The 27,678-nt window shown below is 38.9% G+C and overlaps 1 protein-coding gene across 1 annotated transcript in view; it reads right to left on the minus strand.

Moving 5' to 3' along the window:
• Positions 1-263: 263 nt before the first annotated feature.
• Positions 264-27,678, minus strand: part of acsbg2 (acyl-CoA synthetase bubblegum family member 2) — a 33,276-nt gene continuing 5,861 nt past the window's right edge. The window contains exons 2-15 of the mRNA XM_080032370.1: positions 26,177-26,288; positions 25,416-25,534; positions 22,680-22,951; positions 19,360-19,448; positions 16,680-16,800; positions 15,675-15,755; positions 14,642-14,791; positions 12,450-12,626; positions 9,615-9,796; positions 8,227-8,469; positions 7,310-7,527; positions 6,486-6,625; positions 3,149-3,395; positions 264-2,189 (exon numbers count right to left, since the gene is read on the minus strand). Coding sequence (XP_079888496.1) covers positions 2,071-2,189; positions 3,149-3,395; positions 6,486-6,625; positions 7,310-7,527; positions 8,227-8,469; positions 9,615-9,796; positions 12,450-12,626; positions 14,642-14,791; positions 15,675-15,755; positions 16,680-16,800; positions 19,360-19,448; positions 22,680-22,951; positions 25,416-25,534; positions 26,177-26,288 — 2,270 coding nt within the window. The 3' untranslated portion in view covers positions 264-2,070. The remainder of the gene's footprint in view (positions 2,190-3,148; positions 3,396-6,485; positions 6,626-7,309; positions 7,528-8,226; positions 8,470-9,614; positions 9,797-12,449; positions 12,627-14,641; positions 14,792-15,674; positions 15,756-16,679; positions 16,801-19,359; positions 19,449-22,679; positions 22,952-25,415; positions 25,535-26,176; positions 26,289-27,678) is intronic.

Raw genomic sequence — 27,678 nt, forward strand, 5'->3', positions numbered from 1 at the left:
TTTTCCAAATTAGAAAATGTCTGTTTTTTGTTTTGTTTTTAAAATTGAAAAAAAAAAACGCTTTAAGTGGTTCCAGCTTCTCATATTAAAGTTTTTCTAAGTTAAATGTAATATCTTGCTGTAAATATGATGTATTCTTGAATCTTGATACAATTACCTGATATATTTTTCACGTTATCATATCCCTACATTTCTAAACACATTGTGCTACTTTTACATTAACTCAAGTTACAGACAGAAGAACAACAGGGCTCCACACATCGTCAGCTTCATCCATTTTTATTCGTTAACAGATCAAAACATTCACAGTCTTGCTTTTCGCTTTTCCTCCTGTAGCATCATGCAAAGTTTACCCAAGACCGCCATAGACTTCACTCAACCTGGATCACCGTCAGTTCACATTGACTTAACTTTATACACTCGTAAACACACAGGTATGTTTCTCACACACACACACACACACACACACACACACACACACACACACACACACACACACACACACACACACACACACACACACACACACACACACACACACACACACACACACACACACACACACACACACACACACACACACACACACACACACACACACACACACACACACACGTCGAAGTTGTTCCTTATTTGTATAACCCTGAACTTGAACCATAACTTCACTTTTAGCCATCGGTGCTACAAATGCCTTATGATATACAATACCACCTTCTTTTTTTATCAGTTTCATTTTTCTTGATATTTAGAATTTCCTTCAAGTTGGTCACCGGATCTTTAAGAAAAAACCTCGGATCATTTTCAACATTTTTCTGAGTTAAACAGAAAAACGTGTCAAATCAGACCAATCAGGATGACTCTAATGCGGTGGATATATTTCCCATAAAGCTACATATAATCTTAACTTATGTACAATTCCCATTATAGTTACAGTTGTTGCCATGTTTCTGAGCATAACAAAAAAAATTGAAAAAAAAAATTATGCAAAAAATGTTTTCAACTTAAAAATTAAAATTAAATAAAGAGATATTGACGGTGGTAACGGAAGAGGATTTTTTTGGCAAAATGTATTTACAATAATATTCCATAAAAGATAAGATTCACAGCATGTCTACACACAGAAGGACTTGTATGTTTTAACAGGAGCCAGGCAGCATGTGTAGGTAAGGGCTGCAGCCAAGAATTCAACTTTACAATTACAAAAAGGCAATAGATAGATGGATAGATATATGGCTTCTATGACATTTTTTTTTTTTTTTTTTTTTTTTTAACATAGCATTAAAACACAGATTTTTGGATGCTTGGTCAACGAGACAAATTCAATAAACATGTTTTACTACCTTTGCAGAAAAGAAAAAAAACGTTTTGAACACACGTACAGTACAAAATAATAAATGATTAATTTCTTTGAAACCATTTTGACACGGACGATAGAATAGAACGCCACCAAAAAAAAAAAAAAAAGCGAGCGAGGCCGGTAAACATTGGATAGGATCGCAGAACATTTCACATGAAGCGTTATATTTTTTTTGTCCAACAAATGTTACTTCATTTAAAGCTTATTTTATTTATTTATTTATTTATTTGGCCCACGTAGTAAACTTTGGCAAACCGGAAATAAATTACGAAAGACAAAATTCATAAAAAAAAAAAAAAAAAAAACACACAAATGACTTAAAAACATTCCGTAGACTTTGTTTAGTTAAGTTTTTTTTTGGATTATGTCTCTGGTTTTATCTCAAGTAAATGCAGTGCAACAAACTATGTTCCCCCTTTACAAACCAACATACTTCATCTATCCCATATCACTGTTCCCATGGCAGCGAACCAAATAAATATCAATCAATTCTGACTTCCATAAAACCATAAAGATAATTGTTATTTTCTTTACAATGGCTTTTTTAATTTTTTTTGTACAATTACCTGCAGATGTAAAAATTAAAACAGAACAAGCTAAACTTAAGGCGTTAACACATTCTTTACAATAAGGGAATGGGGGGGTTGGGAGAGGGAGGGAGGGGGGATAAGGTGGTAATGGCAGCAACATAGCGGCCAGATGAAGGGGATGCTTTATTTGGAAGGCAGAGGGTTTTCCGGTGTCGTCGGAGTCGCCAGCTCTTTATAAAAGTTCTCGATTTGTTCCTTGTACATTTTCATCACCACGGGTCTCTTCAGCTTCATGGTCGGGCCTGTGGTATAAAAATAAATAATTCATATCGTTATTAAACTGGTTTATTTGATACGTGGCTCATGGAGTTCTCTAGCACGCTACATATGGAGAAAAATCCGTTACGAGATTTCAGAGAAAGTAGAAACATTTAAACAGATATGGCAGCCTTTCCTGGACTATATAGCAGCGCTGAAGTGACCTTCATGACACCTTTTTGACTTTTTATTTTTTGCTTAACATTTACCTTTAGTTTAAACAATGTCTTTAGAAACCTGTTAAGTAGAGCGTTCTTTGTGAAAAAAATATATATCCCCAAAAAAAGTATAAAAAAAAATGGAAGAGCATTAGGGACGTTTTAGCACTTTGAGAAAAAAAAGTCAAAATAACGAGAATTCATTTGAAATACAATTTCATGACTTCATAGTGAAAATATTTTAACATATGTCCCCAAGTGTATGCCTACTGCATCCTAACTAGATTCTGTTTATGGTCAGATGTAGTATGTGGAATAGAAAAAATAAAGAGTATGAGATTTGGAACGCAGGGAAGTCTGCAGTAGGAAAAACCTGTAATATAGCGACCTCTAGTGGAGTTTAGGTGACTTACACCGGACACCAGTTTATTTATTTTTCTGCACTTTGGAGAAAAAAGTTGGAACGGCAGCTTGTTGGAACCCGTATTTGAATGACATTATCTCTTAAAAACAGGTTAATTAAAGGAATACTCCACCCATACGGAACCAGCTTTCTATCATTATAAAATCACCTTCATATTTCCACCGGTGAAGTAGGTCTTTAAGCTTTTTATCTCAGGAAACAAAAGCCTGCTTCCTCCAGAGAATATAAGTATAGGAAACTTGAATTTATATATTTTTTTGTCTTCTGTTTGTTTGTTCACTTGTGTGTTTGTGTTCCTAAACAAAAAAAAATATATATAAAAAAAAATGTGGTTTTTCAACTGATTGAAATGGAGACTCACCGAGCTCCCCCCCTGTGACAGAGAAGTCCTTGTCTAGGATGGTCCACTTCTGGACCCTCTGTGCGTTGGAGGCGGCCCTCTCGTTGACCCTGGTGATGGCCTCCTGTATGGCAGTGTGCACGGCGCGGTCCCTCCCTCCAACCAGCTCCGACACTCGCGCCGCCGAGCTGCCCAGCCGACGGCACATCTCCTGGGCCTCGGGGGTCAACTCATCCTCCGGGTCTCCGCTCTCTGGGTTCAACTGGCACTGCAGAGGGAGAGAGAGAGAAGTTAAGTTTCTTTAATTGACAATCCACACAAGGTATATCAAAATTCATTATTTGCCTATCCGTACCCCCTCTCAAGTTACCACACTCCAGAGGGGGTCAGAGCGCAGGGTCAGCCATAGTACAGCGCCCCCTGGAGCAGTTTGGGGTTTAAGTGTCTTGCTCAAGGACACAATGGTAGAGATGGTGGGCACCGTAGATGTAATAATAATAATAATAATAATAATACATTTTATTTATAATGCACTTTATATTCAAGAATCTCAAAGTGCTTAAAAAGGGGGAACCTCAAAGAAAGTTTAGCTAAATGCTCTTTTAAAGAGATGTGTTTTGTAATACCAGTCACAACTAGTTTTTTAAATAACAACTTCCTATCCGATGCCAGGAATCGAACCAGCAACCTTGTGATAACTAACTCGGCTGCCTGAGTAAGTGAGTAAGAATTAGGTTTATTGGCATTTGGCAGTTAAAGGTGAAGTAAGCGGTTTATTTATGTTAATGTAAGTGTTAAATCGCTCTTTATTCATACAGTGATCACTTACACAATGTGCGCGTTTCATAAAGCCAATCTCTTAGTCAGCTGCTCTGCATGTAATAAGCCTTTAAACTTTATGTAGTATCCCGAAATTTTATCCAATCACAAGAGAGAACGCTACAAACCGACACCCGTCCGCACCCGTCTCACTCATGGTCTCACTGCCGGTGCACGTCAGAGCGACACATGGGTGAATGTTTATGCGCCTACAATGGCGGAGCAGTTAAAAATCCTTCCCAATGTCTGTTTTGATGGTTTTAATCATGTTTTATCACACTTGTGGATCTGAGATGATGCTAGATAACTTGCTGCTTGAAGACCGCAGTGCATTAATGTGGTGACGTAGGGACGAGCGAGGGGAATGCTAACTGCAGTAACTGACAGGAAGTCAGCTAAAAGAACCATTCCGCTTACTGCACCTTTAAGTACGGCATGTTTTTTAGAACAGGTGTGTCATTAATTCAAGACAATGAACAACATTGAGTAAACCCTCCTGTAGTAACCTTCAGAATAGTGTTAAGAATGACTAATGAAAGTTAAGTTGATGTAGGTGCTTTACAAGTTGAGATTTTTTAAGTATTTAGTATTGAAAAAAAAAAATTAATTGAGATAATGGCCGTTAAAAATGGTTGTCTGAGAAATATATAGACGCAAACAGACAAGGTTTAGTCAAATAAACTCCTAAATGTACATTGTGGACCTTTTATTTATACTAGTATGAAAGAAGACATGTTATGGAAGATAAATAGACAAATCTATAAATTGACCAGAGCTTGAATAACCATGTGTTTTGCCTGCTGTGTCTCCTCACCTTCAAACACTTGACATTTTATAATGTAGTTACATCAGCTTGCAGTTTCCCTTAACGCCCACTAGGTGGCAGCAGCTGACCAGAAACCAATGCTTCTGTTTTCTCTGGTGCTCCTTTTACTATCTATGGGTGCTCCACTGCACTATCAGTTCACACACACACACACACACACACACACACACACACACACACACACACACACACACACACACACACACACACACACACACACACACACACACACACACACACACACACACACACACACACACACACACACACACACACACACACACACACACACACACACACACACACACACACACACACACACACACACACACACACACACATATCGACTCTTTCTGAGATTAGATAATAAAGTGTAAAGATCGGGTGTTTGATGGCACATCTTTGGTCTCAATCTGATCGCATTCACTCTGTTCAAAAGCATTTAACAAACTGTTTTATCTATAGTACAGTTTCCCAATTCAACAGGACAGTGCTACATAATTGGGTCAGGGGGTGTGTGGGTGGGTGGGTGTGTGTGTGTGTGTGTGTGTGTGTGTCTTTATATATCTGAGTTTTTAAAAGTGCAGTCAGCGATTCTGGACTATATGCTGTAGCAGCGCTGAAGTGACCTTCATGACACCTTTTTGACTTTTTATTTCTTTGCTTGACATTCACCTTTAGTTTAAACAATGTCCTTAGAAACCTGTTAAGTAGAGTACGCCATGTTAGTTGTTTTCTTTTAATAGGTCTTTTGTTGTGTTCACTTTTTCAGTTGTGTGTTTGTGTTATTTAAAAAAAAAAAAGGTGCTTTGTGATAGATTTTATATGTATGACATTTTTCAGTTGTGTGTTTGTATTAAAGTATTAAAAAAAAAAAATTCTAAATGTAATGTAATGATAACATATTAACCTTGATGGTCTCTTGGGTGCGGTTGTTACTTACCGAGTCACCCTTTAATGCCTTTCTGTCCTACTCAAATTATAAGAAATGTCAAGTTGGATGGCACATATCAATTTTGTGTAATCTAGACTGTGTATTACGTCATATGGAATTAATAATTTGCCTATACAACACTTAATTGATGGTGTAAATAAAAGGAGATATGTTGTACTGTATTATCTTAACTTTCCTTAAAGGTGAAGTAAGCGATTTATTTATATTAATATAAGTGTAAAATCGCTCTTTATTCATACAGTGATCACTTACATAATGTGCGCGTTTCATAAAGCCGATCTCTCAGTCAGCTGCTCTGCATGTAATCGGCAAATAAACTTCTCGGGGGATCCCGAAACTGATATCCAATCACAAGAGAGAACGCTACAAACCGACACCCGTCTCACTCATGGTCTCACTGCTGGTGCATGCGCAGAGCGACAGATGGGTGAATGTTTATGTGCCTACAATGGCGGAGCAGGTAAAAATCCTTCCCAATGTCTGTTTTGATGGTTTTTATCATGTTTTATCACACTTACTTATTTGAGATGATGCTAGATAACTCGCTGCTTGAAGACCGCAGTGCATTAATGTGGTGACGTAGGGACGAGCGAGGGGACTGCTAACTGCAGTAACTGACAGGAAGTTAGCTAAAAGAACCATTTCGCTTACAGCACCTTTAACTACACATGCATTTAGCTTTTTTTCCCCTGTATAAAACCTGAAAAAAATCAATAAATAATATGTTCAAAATAAATAATAATAATAATGATAACAACCTTGATGGTGAGCAGCATGGAGAGGAACTTCCTCTTGTCTCCTATCAGCATGGCGTTGCTGATGAGAGGCAGAGCTTCTTTCACTGCGTCCTCGATGGGCACGGGGGGAATGTTCTCACCGCCAGCTGTGATGATCAGCTCTGAAGACACACACACACACACACACACACACACACACACACACACACACACACACACACACACACACACACACACACACACACACACACACACACACACACACACACACACACACACACACACACACACACACACACACACACACACACACACACACACACACACACAGGGTCAATAAATGGCAGGTTTAAAGATTAATTTCATTCATTCCCATTAACAGGTTGAATAAAAAATTAAAATAAATACCTTGCTGTGATGAATACATTTGATCTTATCTTATAAATCTCTGTCTGTCTCTGTCTAAGATGTTTAAATTGTTTGTGTGTTTTTTTTCTCTTTACCAGCTGTTGTTGTATATTGTGTATGTATTAGTTTTTTCTTTCTCGACATCATTGCAAATGACGGTCACCCCTCAATTGATATCTCCAGTATAAATAAAGTTTAAATAAAACAATAATAGTAATTGGGGCGCTCCGGTGGTGTAGTGGATAGAGCGCGTACCATATTGGCTCCGGCCTGCGTTGCAGTGGTCGCGGGTTCAAATCCGACCCGTGGACCTTTACTGCAGGTCATCCCCCCCTCTCTCTCTGTCTCTCTGTCTCCCCATTTCAACTCTGTACTGTCTAATAAAGCTTGAAAATGGCAAAAAAAAAATCTAAAAAACAACCAATAATAATAAATACCTTTGATCCTGCCTGTGATGAATAGGAAGCCGTTGCTGTCGTGTTTGCCCAGGTCTCCAGAGTGCAGCCAGCCCTCGTGGTCCAGCGCCTCCGCGGTCTTCTCCTCCATGTTCAGGTAACCCATGAAGACGTGACGGCCCCAGAAACAGATCTCTCCAATCCCCTCTGAGTCCGGGTTGTGCAGCTTCGTCTTGCAGCCGGGGAGCTCTTTACCACAACTGCAGGGTAAAGATTAAAAAAGACAATATTTCTTAAAAGGTTAAGGTAACTTTGGGCGCCCTTAGCTCAGTTGGTAGGGCGTCCCCCCCATGGGCCTCGGCCAGCACCGGACCCAGGTTCGATTCCAGCCCGCGGTCGATCTCTGCATGTCACTCCCCTCTCTGCCCCATTTCAACTCTGTCTCTACACTATCAATAAACCATAAAAATGCCAAAAAAATATCTTTGAAAAAAAATTAAAATTAAAAAAAAGTTAAGGTAACTTTATTTGTACCCAAGGGTTGATTTGGTTACAGTTAAGAAAAAGAATTGGCTGCTTACACACACGCAGACAACATTTACTATCTACAGTGAAATAACAGTGACAACACATGGGAACATGGATAAAGTATAGAAAAAAGTATCAAAAATAAGTATCAAAAGATAAATACAGAATATAAACCATTATGACAGAAAAATCTAGGTCAGAATAAATCAATAAATAGATAAAGACGGCTGTACAATCCAGAAGTTAATTAGTTCAAAAGAAATTTTAGTAATTCACCAATAATTTTTTCCAGTTTTTGTTTGAGTTTTAGTTATTAAAAAATGTGGGGGGTCTGGGATGATGGAGATTGCTTGTTTAACAAAATATTAGTTTTTTGTCAAAAGCCATGAATATGTAAAAAAAAAAAAATTGTGAAAAATTCAATCATGTACCTGGTGAGTTTGAATGCGTCGGGCAGTGAGATGGTGTGCGGGCCGGTGCATTCACTCATCCCGTAGAGTTCATACAGAGGAATGTCCAGGCTGAGGAAGAACTCCAGAGTGTCTTTGGTGATGGGAGCGGCGCCCGTGTAGCACTTGTTACAGCGGTCCAGTCCCAGCGCTTTACGAACCTTCTTGAACACAAGCTTCTTGGCTAAGTGGTACGCAAATGGGGTGCGCCCCTCCGCTCCGGTTCTGGAAGGGAAAAGTTAAAAAAAAACAGCAAGAGTGAGATTTTTTTTAGAGATTGATTTTTTTGGTCTATTTTGCTTCTATAACATGTCTTCTTCTTTCATAGTAGTGGGAATAAAAAGGTCCAATATGTACTTTTAGGTGTTTATTTGACTTAACATTGTCTGTGTGTCTGTATATTTCTCCTATACGACCATCTTTAACGGACATTATCTCAACATTATTATTATTTTTTTTCCTTCAATACTCTGAAACAAAAATCTCAACTTCAACTAAACTTTCTATAATCATTCTGGAATTATGATACATTTTGTTCTTAAAGACATTCTGAAAAGTGCATTTTTTAGGACCTGTACGTAGTATTTTTTTGATTTATAAAATGAAAAAAGGCTGTAGCCAATAACTTTTCTTTTAAAACTTTGGACACTCATATCTAATAAAAAAAATCAAATAAAGATTTTGACGTTGGCTTTCCAACATCTAGATATATATATATATATTTTTTAAGATGCTAATTTACAAATAATTAGATAGATACTGCCAAATTTATTTAAATCCCCGGAAAAAATTAAGAGACCAGTCTAGATTTTTCTTAAATCTTCATCTCTAAAATGACAATTTTTTTTTCACGGAATTTGTTAGAAATATTGTTCATAGTTTATGCAGCAAAACCAAAATGTTCATTCTACTCAACCATATGCCTCTAAAGAGTAAAACAAGAGACACTGAACATTTGGAGTGGTCTCTTCATAGTTTCCGGAGCTGTATATAATATATTTATTCATAACTGATGTAGTTTCAGCCCTTTGTCACGTACTGGTGAAATGCATTTTTTTTTTTAACCTTTATTTATACAGGTAAATCCCATTGAGACCGAAGACTCTTTTTCAAGGGAGACCTGTTTTCCTTTCCCACGTTACCATTCACACACACATTCATACACCGATAGCAGGCTAACTATCGACATTCACACGAGGCAAGGTGGGTGAAGTGTCTTGCCCAAGGACACAACAACCATGACACAGGTGGCAGGGCGGGGATCGAACCTCCGACCCTTTGATCATCAGCCGACCCGCTCTACCACCTGAGCCACAGTCGCCCCAACCATGTCTTAATAAATCTGTAATAGTTGAACAGATCAAACGTACTGGTTCATCTTGGTGAGGTTGGTGTGCAGGCCCACGTCTTTGGCCCAGGCCGCCACCTTGCGTGTGACGGTGGAGGACTTTGCCCCGATGGACTTCATCTTCTCCTGCATCTTCTCCCAGACGCGAGGGACCCCCATGAAGGCTGTGGGCCGCACCTCCTTTAGGGTGTTCACCAGAGAGCCCTGGGGGGGAGGGGGGGGCAAGGAGGGAGACATTTAAAATATATATATGTATTTTTTTTTTAAGATAATTTTTTGGGGCATTTTCAAGCTTTATTTGATAGTACAGAGTTGTAATGGGGAGACAGAGAGAGAGAGAGAGAGAGAGAGAGAGGGAGGATGACATGCAGTAAAGGTCCACGGGTCGGATTCGAACCCGCGACCACTGCAACGAACGAAAAAAAAGATGAAAAAAAATATATGAATAAAAACACAACTATGACAGCTCTCACGTGGAGGAAATCAGCTGATGTAACATAAGAGCAAATATCTCAGTAAACAAGTGTAACCCCTGATTTACTGCACTGCATTACTACTACACAGTTAACTGGTGTAAATGAATTTGTAGGGGTTATGGTGGATGTACAAAGTTCTTAGAAATAACAGCCCGAGGGGGATCATATGTTTGTACACTGCAGATTAAATCTTGAAAAATTCCCTTGAAAGGAAACGTTATGAAAGATGCACGTGATCGGTGAACCGTTTTAATCAATGTGATATTTATAGTTACAGACTATGACTCCTGATGATACACTGAATGTATCCTTTTTGTTTTATGGCTATTTTTAAGAAGAAAATCAAGAAATTTATAATAATATTTAAAAAAAAAAGCCACATGGAAAAAAAATACTCAACTAACAAAAAAAAACTATAAAAAAAATTCAAAAATCTGATTAGAAAAACAAAATGTAAAAAATATAACAGAAGTTAAAAAAAATTAAATAAAAAAAAATATAAGTAGAGTAAAGTAAAAGGATTTTATATAGCGCTTTTCACAGACAGGGTCACAAAATGCTTTACAATGTGCATAAAAATTAAAGCATAGTCAAAAAATATGTCTAAGAATAAAATAATAAAAACACAACAGATAAAAATAATATATATATAAATTAGAGGTGGGCATAGATTAATTTTTTAATCTAGATTAATCTAGATTAATTTTGAAATTAATCTAGATTAATCTAGATTAAAATGGCTCATTTGAATTCATTCATAATATGTGTGTGCTCCCTAAATAATGACTCAAAGTAAGTCTTTGAGAACGTGTTTCTCAAGCCAGGTGGCGCATCAGACCAGGGGCTCATCTCCTGTTTCCAACATGCATCACAAACTGCTTGAGGAAGCTGTTCTACTATGATAATTGGTGATGAAAATAAATAATGTTCAACAAGATGTACTTGTGTTTACAAACTGTTTATTCAGTTAAACATGAACTTTGAACTGTAGGCCATAAGAGGTAACGATGAATTGTTTAGGGCTGCAACTAACGATTATTTCAATAATCGATTAATCGGTCGATTATTTTTTCGATTAATCGATGAATCGGATAAAAAAAATAAACATTTGTAAATGCTGCATCTTTATTCAAAAACTGAACATTACTTCAAATTCACAGTGCACACTGAAGTGTCAAAACACCAGGTTATTGCTCCAACGTCCCGGAACTATTAAAAGTAATATTAAATGATAAAAAATTAATAATAAACTTAACTGGGATAACACAAAAAAAAACATACAATGTATGATATACATTTATACAGTATAAGGGATGTCCATGGTAAACCAGTCAACCGATAATATTTTTAACCGGTAAATACTAACGGTTAAAAAAATTAAATCATCTTAATTTCTCTCAGATGACAGGAGAGTTAATTTGTATTGATATTGATACCATTTTCAAGACTCCTTAACGATCCAAGTCTTTATTGATATCAAAATTGATAATTTTCTATTATTTTGTTGAAATAGAACTTGTATTATTGCTTTAATTGCTGATATGATCATAGCTCTAGATAGGACATTAAACAGGTCATAATTCCATTCCATCTTTACTATCTATTTTATATTGCTGGGAAAACAAGTTTCGCCAAAATCTCAAATTTCTTTTTTTTTGTGTTGCATTTGAACACATCAATCATATTACTGAGCCGGCCTGAACACATCACAGTTGACATGTTTGCTACTTTTTTTAAGCTAACTAGCTTTATATCCTTCCGATTTTAACATGGATTTAAAATCTGGATCACTATTTTTAACTGACGGGACTTTCTACACCGTTCGGTTGTATGATTACTGCCGCTGCATTGAATGACTGTTGATGCGCCGATGCCGATTCTCCGAGCACGTCTGCACACCGTCTGCAGCAGCAGCTGACAGAGTTTTTTTGGACTAGACGGATACTGAGTTGATGGAGTTTTTTTTAACCCAAAGAAAGCAAAGGTACAACACTTTTATATAGGCCTGCAGTCCAGTGTTAGATATGACCAAAATACAAGCTGTGGCCGCTCACACTATAGCTTTCCCGCACGTGAAGCGAGCCTTCACGTGCGGAAGGGGGTTCACCCCGACGGCGAACAGCATCTCCCCTGAGCCGAACAGGAGGTGGAATTAAGAGATTAACGGCGATATTTTTTTTATCGCCCGATAAGAGTTTGGCGTTAACGCAGCCGTTAACGCCGTTATCGGCCCACCACTAATATAAATAAATAAATAAATAAATCAGGTAGTCGACCTTATAAAATAACTATGCAAAAAATATAGCACAAGTAAAAAAAATTATAATAATAATAATAATAATAAAAAAAAAATATATAATTAAGTAAAGAAGATCTTCTACCTTGAGTGCATCTGGCTGAGCGAAGTGTGTGGCCCCTCCCACCCTCATGGTGACCCAGATGTCGACCATCTGAGCCGCGATGTGACTGAGAGGCAGGTAGCTGACCACCACCTCCTGACTCTGGCTCGCATCCGTCAGACTGACATGGCGGCCGGTGGACAGCGCCGTCCACGTTAACTGAAGGGGAGAAGAGAAGACAAGAAAACTTTAGATTATTTTTTTAACATTTTCTAGCTTTATTTGATAGTATGGAGAGAAACAGTTGAAATGGAGAGAGAGAGAGAGAGAGAGAGAGAGAGAGAGAGAGAGAGAGAGAGAGAGAGAGAGAGAGAGAGAGAGAGAGAGAGAGAGAGAGAGAGAGAGAGAGAGAGAGAGAGAGAGAGAGAGAGAGAGAGAGAGAGAGAGAGAGAGAGAGAGAGAGAGAGAGAGAGACTGGGGGGGGGTGAACTGCAGTTAAGGTCCATGGGTCAGATTCAAACCTGGTACGTGTTCTATCCCACTACACCACCGGAGCGCCCATAAGAAAACTTTATTGACATTTTATCCAAAATACAATAACATATTGAGTACAATCCCAACAGCAGACATGCTTTTTTAGATCCCACCAAACACAAACGCATCAATCATAAAAACTAAGGGCAGGGCAAAAGTGCATATGTATAAAATAAAATAAAATATAAAGGAGAAGGAGAAGGAGGGAATACAATGTTGAAAATAATCTTGACAGTGCATGACTGCGGTAAAGTTGGAAAGATGTTGACAGATGACATACGATTCCTCTTTGCTAGAACCTCATTTTGACTGAAAGCAGACGTCCTCTTAGCTCCACTAATAACATTGTCTGCCTTGTGACGAGGGCAAAGATGCATCGTTCGTCATCGTAATTATGTTTTGTTTATGAGTTATTGATCCCGGAAGTTCAAAATCTGTCAATATCTTTGTAGAACTTGACTGCAGTCTGGACTCTGAAAGCGTCTAGTTTATATTCACCAAATTGTACTTCCAATTCATTCTCGAAGTGTATCATTCATTTAATAAACAAACTTTAATTGTTTTATTCAGATTAAAGGGCGCTGAGACAGACAGTGGGCCTGTGTGGACTGTGCTAAAGGTGAAGTCAGTGTAATAACTAAAGCTATTATGCTTCTCTGGCTGTACCTACAGCAGGTGGAAACCTCATAACAAAACATTAAGAGTTTCTGTTGACAAGACATGTGACTGCTCTGCTATGCAACGCTCAGCTCACATAACTTAACATACAGGAGTTGAAAAACCCCAGTCTTTAAGTCAAAGTACAGAATAGATACTGCTGGTTAAATGTCACTCAACCACAAGTGAAAGTTGCCCAGTCACATTTTGACTCAAGTTCAAATAGTTTTTGCTTTTAAAAAATACTTAAGGTGCTATGAGGAACTTTGAAATATTTCTAAAACAGTCTCATTTTCCCTCTGATGATCATAAATGACATGTAACAGCAAATTATGAGACCATCAGTGCAAAGAATGCTATTTTTATATAGTTTTTCTTAATGCCTCTGTCATGGGTATACGCTCACCCAGGAACAACAGCTGGCGTAGTAAAAACACTACCGCTTTTTGTTTAAACGGGGTGCAAGAATTAACAAACTGATAGTTCCTCGGAGCACCTTTAGTTTCAGTCCTCAAGTAAATTGACTATGTTACTGTCCCAGGTATTTTTGCACCTGTATATTTGCACACTTGATTGCTTTTTTTATCATAATCTTTATTTTCCTATCATACTATGCAGTGGCAGAGCTAGTATGTTTGTACTGTTATCTACAAATAACGGCTACTTATGCACATGGACCATCCATACCACTTTGTTTTTATCCTGGCTATGTATCGTGGGCTCATGTTTTTTGTATGGTGGGATATGTATGTAAATGTTGTATGTATGTATGTATGCTGGCTGCTGGAACACCTACATTTACCTGCTGTGATGAGTAAAGTATATATATATTTTTTTTTTGTTCAAAGATATTTTTTTGGCATTTTCAAGCTTTTTTTGACAGTACAGAGTTGAAATGGGGAGACAGAGAGAGAGAGAGAGAGAGAGAGAGAGAGGGGGGATGACCTGCAGTAAAGGTCCACGGGTCGGATTTGAACCCGCGACCACTGCAACTAAGGGAGCGCCCCGTAAAGTATATATCTTATCTTCTCAGCATAACTTACATTGTCGTGGCTGAGCATGACTCCTTTGGGCTGTCCCGTGGTGCCTGAGGTGTAGATGAGCGTGCAGCACTCGTTGGGTTTCTGAGCCGAGACGATCGCGTCCAACTGTGTGTCCGGTTCATCACGACCAAGATCCATAAACTCAGACCACTGGAGCAAACACACGCACACGCACACGCACACACACACACACACACACACACACACACACACACACACACACACACACACACACACACACACACACACACACACACACACACACACACACACACACACACACACACACACACACACACACACACACACACACACACACACACACACACAAAAAAAAAAATCACTAACATGAATACTTATTTGAACTACAACCATTTATTTTTTATGGATTCTACAGTGTATTGTTTGTGATTTCCCCGCTGTTCCCCTTGTTTTGTCTACTTCTGTGTCGTTTGTAAAGACGCAATGCATTGTGGGGCGGTTGAGTAGGAAAAGTAACCTATCGATCCATACACAAAATCTTCCCAGAAGTAAGTACTCATTGGGGCATTTCTCGCCTACACAAACTCGCATACACAACCACAACATACTAAAATTTACGTCAAAATTAGGATGAGTAGGACGTTAGTAGGCCGTTTCGAACACAGCCATAGTGTTGTGGGTTAATTCATGTAATATAAAATACACAACCCATATGATTGCATGTTCGTACACACACATGCACATTTATCCATAATAACCTATACACAAACCTATTCATATGTTTAGGCTACATATACACACACACTAGGCATGCTAGGTAAGAAATGGCTTGAGTTACATGTATTCATACAATCTAATTTGGCATTTTCAAGTTTTATAAGATAGAGAGATTTTAAGCTTGCAATTGGGATGTAATTTCAATCAATTTCTGACTTAACAATCATGATGGTGGCACCCCTACATCGTACACCAAGACATTTTAAAGTTCACAATCAACCTTGCATGAATCAATGTTATTAATGTTTGTGCTGAAGTGATTGTGTATGTTTACCGTGTAGAGATTTGGTCTCTTCTCCTTCAGTGCGTCTTTGTATTGGATGATGGCTTTGAGGTGAGGCAGCTTGTCTTCAACCTGGGAACACACACACACACACACAACACAGTCTGTGAGTACAGCACACGACCGCAGGCAAGTCAACAGGGACACGTGTCATTTAAACACTGTCTGCTACAAGAGTTTGCTATTACTTTAGGACAGATAACAAGACAAATACTGTGTTGAAGGGTTTCCAAGAGCATCAAAAATACATTTAGGGTAGGAGAAATCTATTTTTTTTTCAAGTATGTAGTGTGTTCACCCTTAAAAAGTTATCTGTTAGCTATTTGAGTGTGCTAGAGATGGGAATAAAGAACAATCCATCTATCTACTGTATCTATCCATCTATGAGGAGCTTTTCAGTTAATGTTCATTGTAGCGCCTCCTTTAGACCAAAGCGGTAGTGTTTTTACCACACCAGCGCCTACTGTCCTAAAGATATTTGTAGCGCTTGCCGACAGCGCGTGCATTTTTTATTTATTTTTTAACCTTTACTTATACAGGTAAATCCCATTGAGACCGAAGACTCTTTTGCAAGGGAGACCTGTTTTCCTTTCCCACGTTACCATTCACACACACACATTCATACACCGATAGCAGGCTGACTATCGACATTCACACAAGGCAAGGTGGGTTAAGTGTCTTTGCCCAAGGACACAACAACTATGACACAGGTGGCAGGGCGGGGATCGAACCTCCAACCCTTTTATCATCGGCCGACCCGCTCTACCAACTGAGCCACAGTCGCCCCATTTGTTTACGAAGCGAGTGAAAGAGAGACGGCAGGATGCATGGCCATGAGGTAATGTATTTATTTATGACTGTACACCGTAAACAATAAGTATTTAGTACAGCATTCGGACACAGCAACTAGCTAACCCACAGGAGACAGAATGCTTCTTACAGGATGTGTAAACTTTATATAGTCCACTTTATGTCAATGTAGCATTCTGCTCTCACCTGTAGTATCTTCTGCAGCTGCTTGTTGTTTTCCACCACTAGTATATTAGCTCTGCAGTTCTCTGCTACGTACTGACAGGCCTCTGCTGAGTTAGTGGTGTAGATGCCCACTGCAAAGCCCCTGCAACAGGACACAATAGACCAGTTAGACTCACAAGTCAATTCAATGCAAATTACAAAGTATGATAGAAAAACAGTATTGACAACAGTCATTCACTTTGATTTTGACCACATTTTTATTAAATTTTTTCATCGTTTTTTTTATAGTTTTTTTATTTATTTTCCAATGTATTTTATTGGTGTTGGTTGTTATTATTATTAAATTTTTTATTCTGGAATTTTCTGTTCGCAATGATGTGTGGAATGTTTATGGAAACGGCTTTTTTTTTTTTTTTTTTAAACTTTGAATCAATTATTTATTTATTTAAACTTTAATTGTGACCTTTCACCTCAGAGGATGATTGGCTCTTGCATATAAATAAGATTATGATGATACAAAGTTGGTGAATACATCCCTTTTACTGGCATCCACACCCTACCTGTAAAATACTTTAACCTCATTGGCTGTTCATATCAACAGCCAATGAGAGTAGACTCCAAGCTAAAATCAGGTGAGCTCTCTGACGATATGCTATTCTGGAAGATCTTGTATTATGTTAAAAACCTGCCGTGCAAGATATTTTTTTTAAATTTCACTGCACGGTGACGGCCTGACAACAAGCCAACAACATTCTTAACCACACGTACTCTAGAGGTCAAAGGGTGGAGTCAGCGATTCTACAGAATGCCTGTTGTTTAAAAAAAAAAAGTTTCGTCCAAAATCAGTGAATATATATTTTCTTAATCATTTTGTCTTAGTTATTTATTTCCCTTTTTTTCTGTATTCCTTGTCTGTTTATGTGAGGGAGGGGGGAGGGGAGAGGGAGAGGGAGAGGGGTGAGGGAGAGGGGAGGGGAGAAGGGAGAGGGAGAGAGGAGAGGGGAGAGGGGAGAGGGGAGAGGGGAGAGGGGACAGGGGAGAGGGGGTTGGGTGTTGTATATGTATTGTATGTGTTTACTTATTCTGTTTTTTTTCTTCTTTTTTGTCCATATGTGTAAAACCATAAAACCACTAAAATAAAAGTAAAAAAAAAAAAAAAATCAGTGAATATCAATTCCTTCAACAAGCATTACCACTCCAGAATTGTTACCTCACCGTTTACTGTCCTAATCCTAGTAAAATATATAACTAGTAAGATTTTATTGTAATGTTTTTCTAAGCATCCACTTCAACTAAGAGACCAAGAGATAACCAAGAGATGATGCAATTGCTTACATATGTCTATTTATATATACACACGCGTGAGTCCACCACAGAGTTTATTAAAGTAAAGGTATGATTGGTTTCATATGAGGACAGGTTTGACGAGTGGCTGGTAGTTTGAGCGCATTCTCACAGCCTTGCCTAAGCAGAGAGAAAAGGCGTGTGAAACTTGGGCAATCCAGTAACAGTATCGACATGTGTGTGTGTGCTACAGTAACCTGTGTCTGTGTGTGTGTGTGTGTGTGTGTGTGTGTGTGTGTGTGTGTGTGTGTGTGTGTGTGTGTGTGTGTGTGTGTGTGTGTGTGTGTGTGTTACAGTTTAAGCTTGGTGGGTTAGCGCACGTGAATACACAACGTGCACTGATCAACTGTGTAACCAAACTAAACGCATTTTGCATCAATCGTGTGGTTCAGATTGGTATGTTTGTGTAAGTAAAGAGAGACACGTGTTAGTGTGTGTGTGTGTGTGTGCTCCAGTTTAAGCTTGGTAACTTAGCGTGTTACCAAACTCAATGCATTCTTGTGATCGCCCTCAAAGAACTGCAGTCAGTAGGAAATGTCACGTAATGTGGCAGAAAGTTTGACCAACCGATCGTGACCAATCAATGGCTTCGGTTCTAAATTTAAATGTTATTTTTCTTCCCTCCTTTCAGCTCTCTGTTTAGGAGTTAACACACAGCCTAGGCACTGTAAACGGGCATGTTGCTAGCTACGATTGGTATAGATTAGATGTGTTTACATACCCGTTGTTTACATACCAGTCTAAAAGAGCCTAGGCTGTGTATTAACACCAGCGCACAAAAAAATGCAGACAGGTAGCAGATCGTGAGGAGATATTCACTGATTTTTGAAATTGACAACACTTTCAAAAATTTTAATTGGACAACAACAAGCGTTCTCCAGAATCGCAGACTTCACCTTTAAACCTGCAGTGTGTAGAATTTTGGGTTTTATTTCCTAGCAGATTTTGTAGAAAGTAATTATAATATCCATAAGTACATTTAATTTAGTGCATAATAGCTGAAAAAAAATTTTAAATATTTTTTTTCCCCTTAGAAAGGGTCTCATATATGTCCATATTTCTGCATATTTTGGACCAAGGCCTAGTGCCGCCATCTTGAAAGTGTCATAGTTGGGATGTCATCAGGTGCATTGTTTAAAATTTAGAATTGTTCTTGTCCTTGAAGGCCACTGTAGCTTCTGTTATTATTCTAAAGGGGTGGGGTTACCCAGGGAGTGTTGCATTCTAGAACTTTGTAGAACTTTCTTGATGATGTCATATTACACACTGCACCTTTAAGTAGAAGCATACCAACATATCACTGTATCAGTCCTTCAGTAATAGAGTAAACAGTGGATTTGATAGAGATGACACTCACCCGGCCATAATGGCTCCTATGTCTGCGATGAACCACTCTGCAGAGTTGAATCCCAGGATACCGACACCATGGCAACGCTGCAAACCAAGCTGCAGGAAGACAAAAATATACCAGATTAATTATGACTGAAAAAAACACATCGTTAAATATTACTAGAAGTAATCTAGGGATATCCTGCACATATCTGTTTACAGTCAGATTCAAGTTTATCATTTAGCTGGGACATTGCAGGTTAAAGACCTACTTCACCGGTGGGAATATGAAGGTGTATTGAACTCTGCGATCCTATTTAGTATAAATGTGCAAAAAAAAATTGAAATCGGTTCATCCTAGCCTGAGAAAAGGCAGAAAGAGTGTTTTATGGTCTCACTGTCTAACCCTACATTTTTCTTACAGTGACATCACAGTAAGAAAAATGTAGGGTTAGGATTAACAGGACAGCTGGGCCAAGGGAAGACTGAGGGAAGACTGAGGGAAGAAAAACCTCATTCATTATATTATAATAGTGATTTTATAATGATAGAACGCCGGTTCTGTATGGGTGAAGTATTCCTTTAAGTGTAATATATCTATCCTCTAGGCTGTTATTGTTCCATTGTTTGTTAATTCAATTAAAAAAATATACTTGTGAGCATTTTTTGGTATTTGAAAATTAGGTTTGGAGAAACAACTATCTCAACACTGCTGTTTTGGTCAGGTTACACCGATCTTACACTAAATGTGCCTATTTTTAACATTTTAAAAACACAATAATTAAAGCTTATGCAACAATTGGAGACCATTTTACAACCGATCTGAAATAACTGAGTGGTCAGAGCTGACAGTTGCCACGGCAGCTGTTACCAAGAAAACAGACACACAGCAAAAATGTAACACGATACTGCCATAAAGGGAAACTGATACCGAGTTCAATAATCCAAAGAGCTTTTGTTGTTGAAATGTAACACGATGTTTTGACATATGAAGATCAACTAGTGCAGAGGGAAAATGTAACCAAATCACTCATTTCATTTTATGTCCCGTAAATTATTAATAAACCATGTGAAAATTCTGCTAAAGACCTTGTATTGTAATTTCACCGTGAGTTTTGCATCTTGAAGTATCTACGAGGAACTTGTATTTATATGTGACTGTGCCACAAATAGCATGCCGTTTTCAACACTAAAAATCTCAGCCTGATGTAGTAGATCATCCGGGTATTTTTAACCATACTAAATCTGGCCACAAGAATCGGGACATACTAAATCTTTTTTTCTACCGTACTAAATAGTATAGTATGGGGATTGGAACGCAGGGATTTTATGACTACTGTACAGTCAAATTAGATTTTGTACAGTTCATTAGCACATCAGAGGAAAATGGAGACTGCTTCACGAACATTAATAAGTTCCTTGTAGGAGTTTTAAACAATAGACACACGTTCATGTGTCGTTCAGATTGGTATGTTTGTGTAAGTAAAGAGAGACACGTGTTTGCGTGTGTGTGTGTGTGTGTGTGTGTGTGTGCATGTGTGTGTGTGTGTTTCTGTGTACAGTACATGACTCCTGCTGAGTCTACAAGCTGACTAACAGCGTCTTGTTTCACAATAAACAATAGCGTGCTCTGTCTGTCTTGTATGGACAATCAAAAAGGCCTGTGTCTAACCCTAACCCTCCTTCACACTGTCTGCCTTCACACTGTCTGTGCTGTCTTAAACCAAACTGTCCTCATATCAAATACATTACACAGCGCCCTGACACTTTAAAAACATCCACAACAGCCGTCGATTTGTTGAAGTAGAAAATTCTTGACCTTTAGAAAACTGAAAGAAGAATTGTTGCTCAGGAACAGAAACTTAAGTGAATTCTAGGGCTGGGAACTTTCAAATATTGTGAAATCTGTCAACTTGCCCAACGCGCCATTTGCTGAAAAATCCCAGCACTGAAACTGCAAAACGCTGAGTTTATCCGTGTTTGATTTACAGTAAATCTGACTTTCTTTATTTGTCATTTTCCAACAATAATCAACAGTTGATTATCGTAATAAAAACATGAAGAATGAGGAACCGGACGTTTTAATGTCTTGGTGTACGACGTAGGGGTGACACCATCACCATTGTTAAGTCAGGAATCGATCGAAATGACATCACTAGTTCAAGCTTAAAATCTCTCTATCTTATAAAACTTGAAAATGCCAAATAAAAATCTTAAAAAAATAAAAATAATAATTAAGTGTTACCATCAGGAGTCATGAAAAGAGTACAAAAAACACACATCATGGGCGCTGCGGTGGTGTAGTGGATATAGCGCGTACCATATTGGCTCCGGCCTTCGTTGCAGTGGTCGTGGGTTCAAGTCCGACCCGTGGACCTTTACTGCGTGTCATCCCTCTCTCTCTCTCTCTCTCTCTCTCTCTCTCTCTCTCTCTCTCTCTCTCTCTCTCTCTCTCTCTCTCTCTCTCTCTCTCTCTCTCTCTCTCTCTCTCTCTCTCTCTCTCTCTCTCTCTCTCTCTCTCTCTCTCTCTCTCTCTCTCTCTCTCTCTCTCTCTCTCTCTCTCTCTCTCTCTCTCTCTCTCTCTATTTCAACACTGTACTATCTAATAAAGCTTGAAAATGCCAAAAATAATCTTAAAAAAAACAAACACACAGCATCTTGTAACAGCTGCAAGTTACTACCATGAACCTAACCTAACCACAGTTTGCAGCTACGCTCTGTACGTGTAGAATACATGCAGACTGAGACCACACTCACACATCCACAGGAAACACAACCAATATGGCAGGACACACAAAGTTACACACTTTTAAATTTGTTTCCAATTGACTGGTGAACCAAGTTATTCTTGCATTTCTATTGTAAATAAATTATTTTAAATTTGACAGCAGAAGTTAGTACACATCCGGGCTTTTCTCGCCTACACAAGCTCGCATACACAACCACAACATACTCAAATTGACGTTAAAATTAGTATGAGTAGGACATTAGTAGGGCTTTTAGTATGAGTCGGACGTTAGTAGGGCTTTTAGTATGAGAAGGATGTTAGTAGGTTTTTGAGTATGAGTAGGACGTTAGTATGGCTTTTAGTATGAGAAGGACGTTAGTAGGTTTTTGAGTATGAGTAGGACGTTAGTATGGCTTTAGTATGAGAAGGACGTTAGTAGGTTTTTGAGTATGAGTAGGACGTTAGTATGGCTTTTAGTATGAGAAGGACGTTAGTAGGTTTTTTAGTATGAGAAGGACGTTAGTATGGCTTTAGTATGAGAAGGACGTTAGTAGGTTTTTGAGTATGAGTAGGACGTTAGTAGGGCTTTTAGAACACAGCCCTAGAGATAGTGCACCTACCTTGAGGAAGCTCTTGGCTGCAGTGCGGCAGGTCTGGTAGTATTCTCTGTAGTTGAGGCTCTTGTGTTGCTCTCCCTCCTTCCAGTTCAAAGCTTTATAGTCTCCAAACCGCTCCACGGCCGATAGGAACATCTGGTTGACCGTCAGAGGCGTCTCAGCGGCCAGGCCAGAGTCCCCCAGCCTCAGTTTGACCACCGCCTCGCCGTGGGACGTCCACAGCCCGGGATCGCCTGCTGGGGGCACAGACAGGGAGCTGGGCCGCTGGGCATGCACTGTGAAACGTGGAGAGAAGATATTTAGTATAGACTTTTTTTTTTCTCTTAATTCATTTAAACATTTTTTTTTTTACTTTTAATGTAGTGTTTTTTGATGTTTGTTGCTGTTTTCGTTTTTTTCTGAGGGTAAGTTTTAGGTGTGTGGGAAGGGTACAAAAAATTAGAAAAAATGGTGACCTGTAGATTGAGCACCGTGTTTTTTTATTCATGCTATTTTTAGAAACCATGAAAAAGCAGGAGAAAACTTTGTTGGAATCTCTTTTTGTCTCTACAGTGTATAGCAGATTGAATATAGGGGAAGGTGGGGTGATTTGTGCAACTTTTTACTCAAAGTGATTTTAAAGTGAGGCCTTGACAGTTATGTCTCCAACTCAAATATGTACATATATTTCAGGATGTTGTGCATCCCTGGCAATAAAAACTTTGGATCTGGAATAAACTGTTTAAGAAATATAGCTTTCGGAAAAAAAGTTGTCTTGTCGCACAAATCACCCCACTACGTGGGGTGATTTGTGCGTCATTGTGTCACAATGACAAAGTCACCATCATCATCTTTCTGGCCATCTGAACTCTCATCAGTGGTGTCGTTAAGTGGAATTGAGATGTCACTCTCTCCTGAGCTACTGTAGACTATCACTTTCTTTTGGTGACCAGCGTATACAGCCATGCCACTGGCACAACTCTCAGAAATGTACTTTGCACTAGTTGCTCCGTGCTTGTGGAACCAACTGCCACCTGACAAATGTGATTCCCCCTACATTTCTGCCTTTAAATCAAGGCTCAAAACCCATATGTACACCCTGGTGTTTCCTCCCCATTAACCTCTGCACTACTTACTTACCTCTGCACTACTATCTGTGTTTATGTGGATGTATGGGCTTTACGTCTTTTATTTTGGTTATTGTTATTTTACCTTCATTGTTTACCTACTGAATGCACTATGTACAGCACTTTGGACAGTGCAAACTGTCATAAATGTGCTTTTATAAATACATTTTACTTACTTACTTACTTATAACTCACCCAGGCCCTTGCGCACAAATCACCCCATCCCCAGAATTTTGGATAATAGGCATGATGCAGCAATTTAGGGTTGACATTGTGCTAACTATATAGACTCAAAGTGTAGCATACCAAAGCACTAAAACATGTGTCAAATGTTTTCAAACGTGTCTATAATTGTTCAGACACAATAATCAAAAAACCTTGATCATGGAAATTTTACTTTGAAAGGCAAAACACAGTTTTTTGAGCTTAATGTGCTTATATCTTATTCCTTGTGTCTCCCTTCTTTACAGGATGAGTCAAATGGATGGCTCTTCTTAAATATGTGGTCACATTTCCAATTTCTTCCACGGTTTTCTAGAAACAAGGGGTTTTGCAACTTCCAAAATGCACAAATCACCCCACCTTCCCCTATTGAAAACAGTGGATATTTGAAATAGGAAAGATACTCTCCCCCTATTAGATTTGTATTCTCGTATAAACAGTATGTGATTTTATGTAATAATTATCTTTTTATTATAATTATTATAATAAGTTTCAATTTGACCCTGAAATGAAAAAGAAAATCTTTTTTTCCCCAGGACAGGAAAAGGAAAGTGTAGTTTGTCCTGCTAAAGAATGTAGGCGCTTCAGTCTGGCCCACTTCCTCAGGAAAAATGTTTGGAGACAAAAATACTTGAGTTCATGCTGACTACAGCAAGTTAAAACCAGCACACTGACTCTCAGAATATATAGACCAGCTGTGTCGGAGTGACACTGCATTTTTAGCTCGGATAACATATCTTCTTTCATACTAGATAAAAAGGTCAAAAACTTACATTTAGCTGTTTATTTGACTAAACCTTGTCTGAATATTTCTCCTTTACAATCATCTTTAGGTCCGTTATAAAAAAAGAATATATATATAAAAATTGACCCTATTCACTTGCGGTGTCCAACCTTAACTATGACGCGGCAGCACTGCCCTTAGGAATGTTAGATTTCAGTGAATGACAGAGTAAACACACTCCCAGCGTTCCAAATTGCATACTCTTTCTTTTTTCTATTCTACATACTACATCTGATGATAAAAAAAATCTTGTTCGGATGCTGTAGGCTACACTTGGGACATACTTTGACTTATTTATTTCATTATAACATTGCGCCTTGATCTTGCCTCTAGCTTTTATATCCGTCGCATCCCTAGTTGTTTTCATACGGAGGCTCCGTCGATGTGACATCACTTCCGGTGCGCACTGGATTATGGGTCAGAATCTTCCAAATAGCATCCTGTTTTCAACACTAAAAATCTCTTCCGGTTGTAGTAGGACATCCGGGTATTTCTAACCATACTAAATCTGGCCACAAGAATCGGTACATCCTAAATCTTTTTTTTTCTACCATACTAAATAGTAGATAGTATGGGGGATTGGAACACAGGGACTTTAGATCTAATGGCCTTTATTTCGTCTCTCACCTGTTTGTGTGTTGGTCTGTTCAGCTGGGACCGCCGTTGTCTTGGCGATAGCGGCGACATCATTACACGCAGCGATGTCCTCTTCCCTCTCCCCGGTGGATTCTTCCTCTGAGGATTCACTGGAGGAAAAAGAACAAACACCTCAATTAAATCAAGAGAGTGGAAAACCCAAAGTGATTGCTGTGTCCTGAGTTCCCTGGAGATGGGACCTGGGCAAAAAGGCAAATAATAATAACTATATTCTGGGCACTCCGGTGGCGTAGTGGATAGAGCGCGTACCATATTGGCTCTGGCCTTCGTTGCAGTGGTCGCGGGTTCAAATCCAACCTGTGGACCTTAACTGCAGGTCATCCCCCCTCTCGCTCTGTCTCAACCATTTCAACTCTGTACTGTCTAATAAAAAGCTTGAAAAATGCCCACCCCCCCCCTCCAAACACACCCAAAAAATGATATATATATTATTATTATATACAAAAATAACGTTGTTTGCACTGATGGTCTGGTTTGCTGTTACAGGTCATTTATTTATGATCATCAGAGGAAAAATGAGACTGTTTTATAAACATTCTGCCTTATATGCAAGTATTAGTGTCTATTTTGTGTGTGTGTATGTGTGTGTCTGTTTTGTGTTTATGAGTTTGGGTGCCTGTTTTGTGTGTGTGTGTGTGTGTGTGTATGTGTGTGTGTGTGTGTGTGTGTGTGTGTGTGTGTGTGTGTGTGTGTGTGTGTGTGTGTGTGTGTGTGTGTGTGTGCTAACGTACTTTGCTGCCTCCACCATAGAAGCTGCTCCACAGACAGACTCCTGGAAGTGGTCGGCCCTGGGAGGCTCCATCACTACGGCCTCAGACATGGCCACAGGCTCACACGCAGTCACTGGGAGAGAGGAGGGAGACAGGGGGGTTAGTATAATGAATATATCACACGCACAACACAACACTAGTCACATGGATACTAGCTCACTGGGTAACACTGACCCTGCATTCAAAATCACATACCTTTTATGTTTTACTACACTACATACTAAAGTACAGAAGAGTTTTTAGGGCCACAGGAGAGAAAAAAAAAATCAGATGAGGAAGTTTTTTTTTCATTACGTCGAGAAATGTCAAGAATAAAGACAAATACTCCAAAATGCTATTGGAGTTAGTGGGGCATCCAAGAATTTTTGGCATACTGCAATGGACATGAATGTAATTGGGACGTCCTAAATCTTTTTCTGGCATACTAAATAGTAGGGAAGTATGGGGATTGGAATGCAGGGTGAGTTTGGGCGGAGCAAGTCCAGCTGAGGCTCCTTGGGCAAGACCCTTGACGCTAACTGCCTACCTGTCTGCCTAAAAACGTCTGCCTAATGACATGTAACTTGTTGTAAACATACACAAATCAGTGTAAGCACATACCAATACTGTGTGTGTCAAAGAAATATGTCGAAAATTGTTTAAAAAGAAAGAAAGAAAGATAGTTTGCTCCCGTGGTGTAACTGTGAGACATTAGCACGTCCCTGTCACAGCCGACAGCTTCTACCACTCACAAGACTCACACCATAGTGTTACTGGCACCAGGTCACAATACTGTTTCATACTGTTGTTTTACATAGTTGCTGCTCTTCTATTTGCCTTGTAAATTGTATATTTTGTTCTGCCAAAAATTTGACTGGGCAACTTTCACTTGTAGTTGAGTAATAATTGAGTATTTAAACTTATTTTACTTAAAGGAATACTTCACCCATACGGAACCAGCGTTCTATCATTATAAAATCACTATTATAATATAATGAATGAGGTTTTTCTTCCCTCAGTCTTCCCTCAGTCTTCCCTTGGCCCAGCTGTCCTGTTAATCCTAACCCTTACTGTGATGTCACTAGAAGGAACTGTAGGGTTAGACAGTGAGACCATAAAACACTCTTTCTGCTTTTTCTCAGGCTAGGATGATCCGATTTAAAAAAAAATTGCACATTTATACTACATAGGATCTCAGAGTTCAATACACCTTCATATTCCAACCGGTGAAGTAGGTCTTTAAGTACTGGGGTTGAGTACTTAGCCCACCACTGGTTAAACATCCATTCCTGTCTTTGGCCCTTGTGCAGTAAGTGTATCAACTACACATTAGTGACTCTAAATATTAAACCACATAATGTTGCCTGACCTGCTGCTATATGGAAACAGAAAAGAAAAAAAAATCATAATGTGAACCAATGAATAACAACAACATACTGACAGGAAATTGCTCATAAGACCAACACTGTGTATTCCCACGTCAG

The sequence above is a fragment of the Ammodytes marinus genome, assembly GCF_949987685.1.
Source record: "Ammodytes marinus genome assembly, chromosome: 8".
NCBI classification, from domain to species: Eukaryota; Metazoa; Chordata; class Actinopteri; order Uranoscopiformes; family Ammodytidae; genus Ammodytes; species Ammodytes marinus.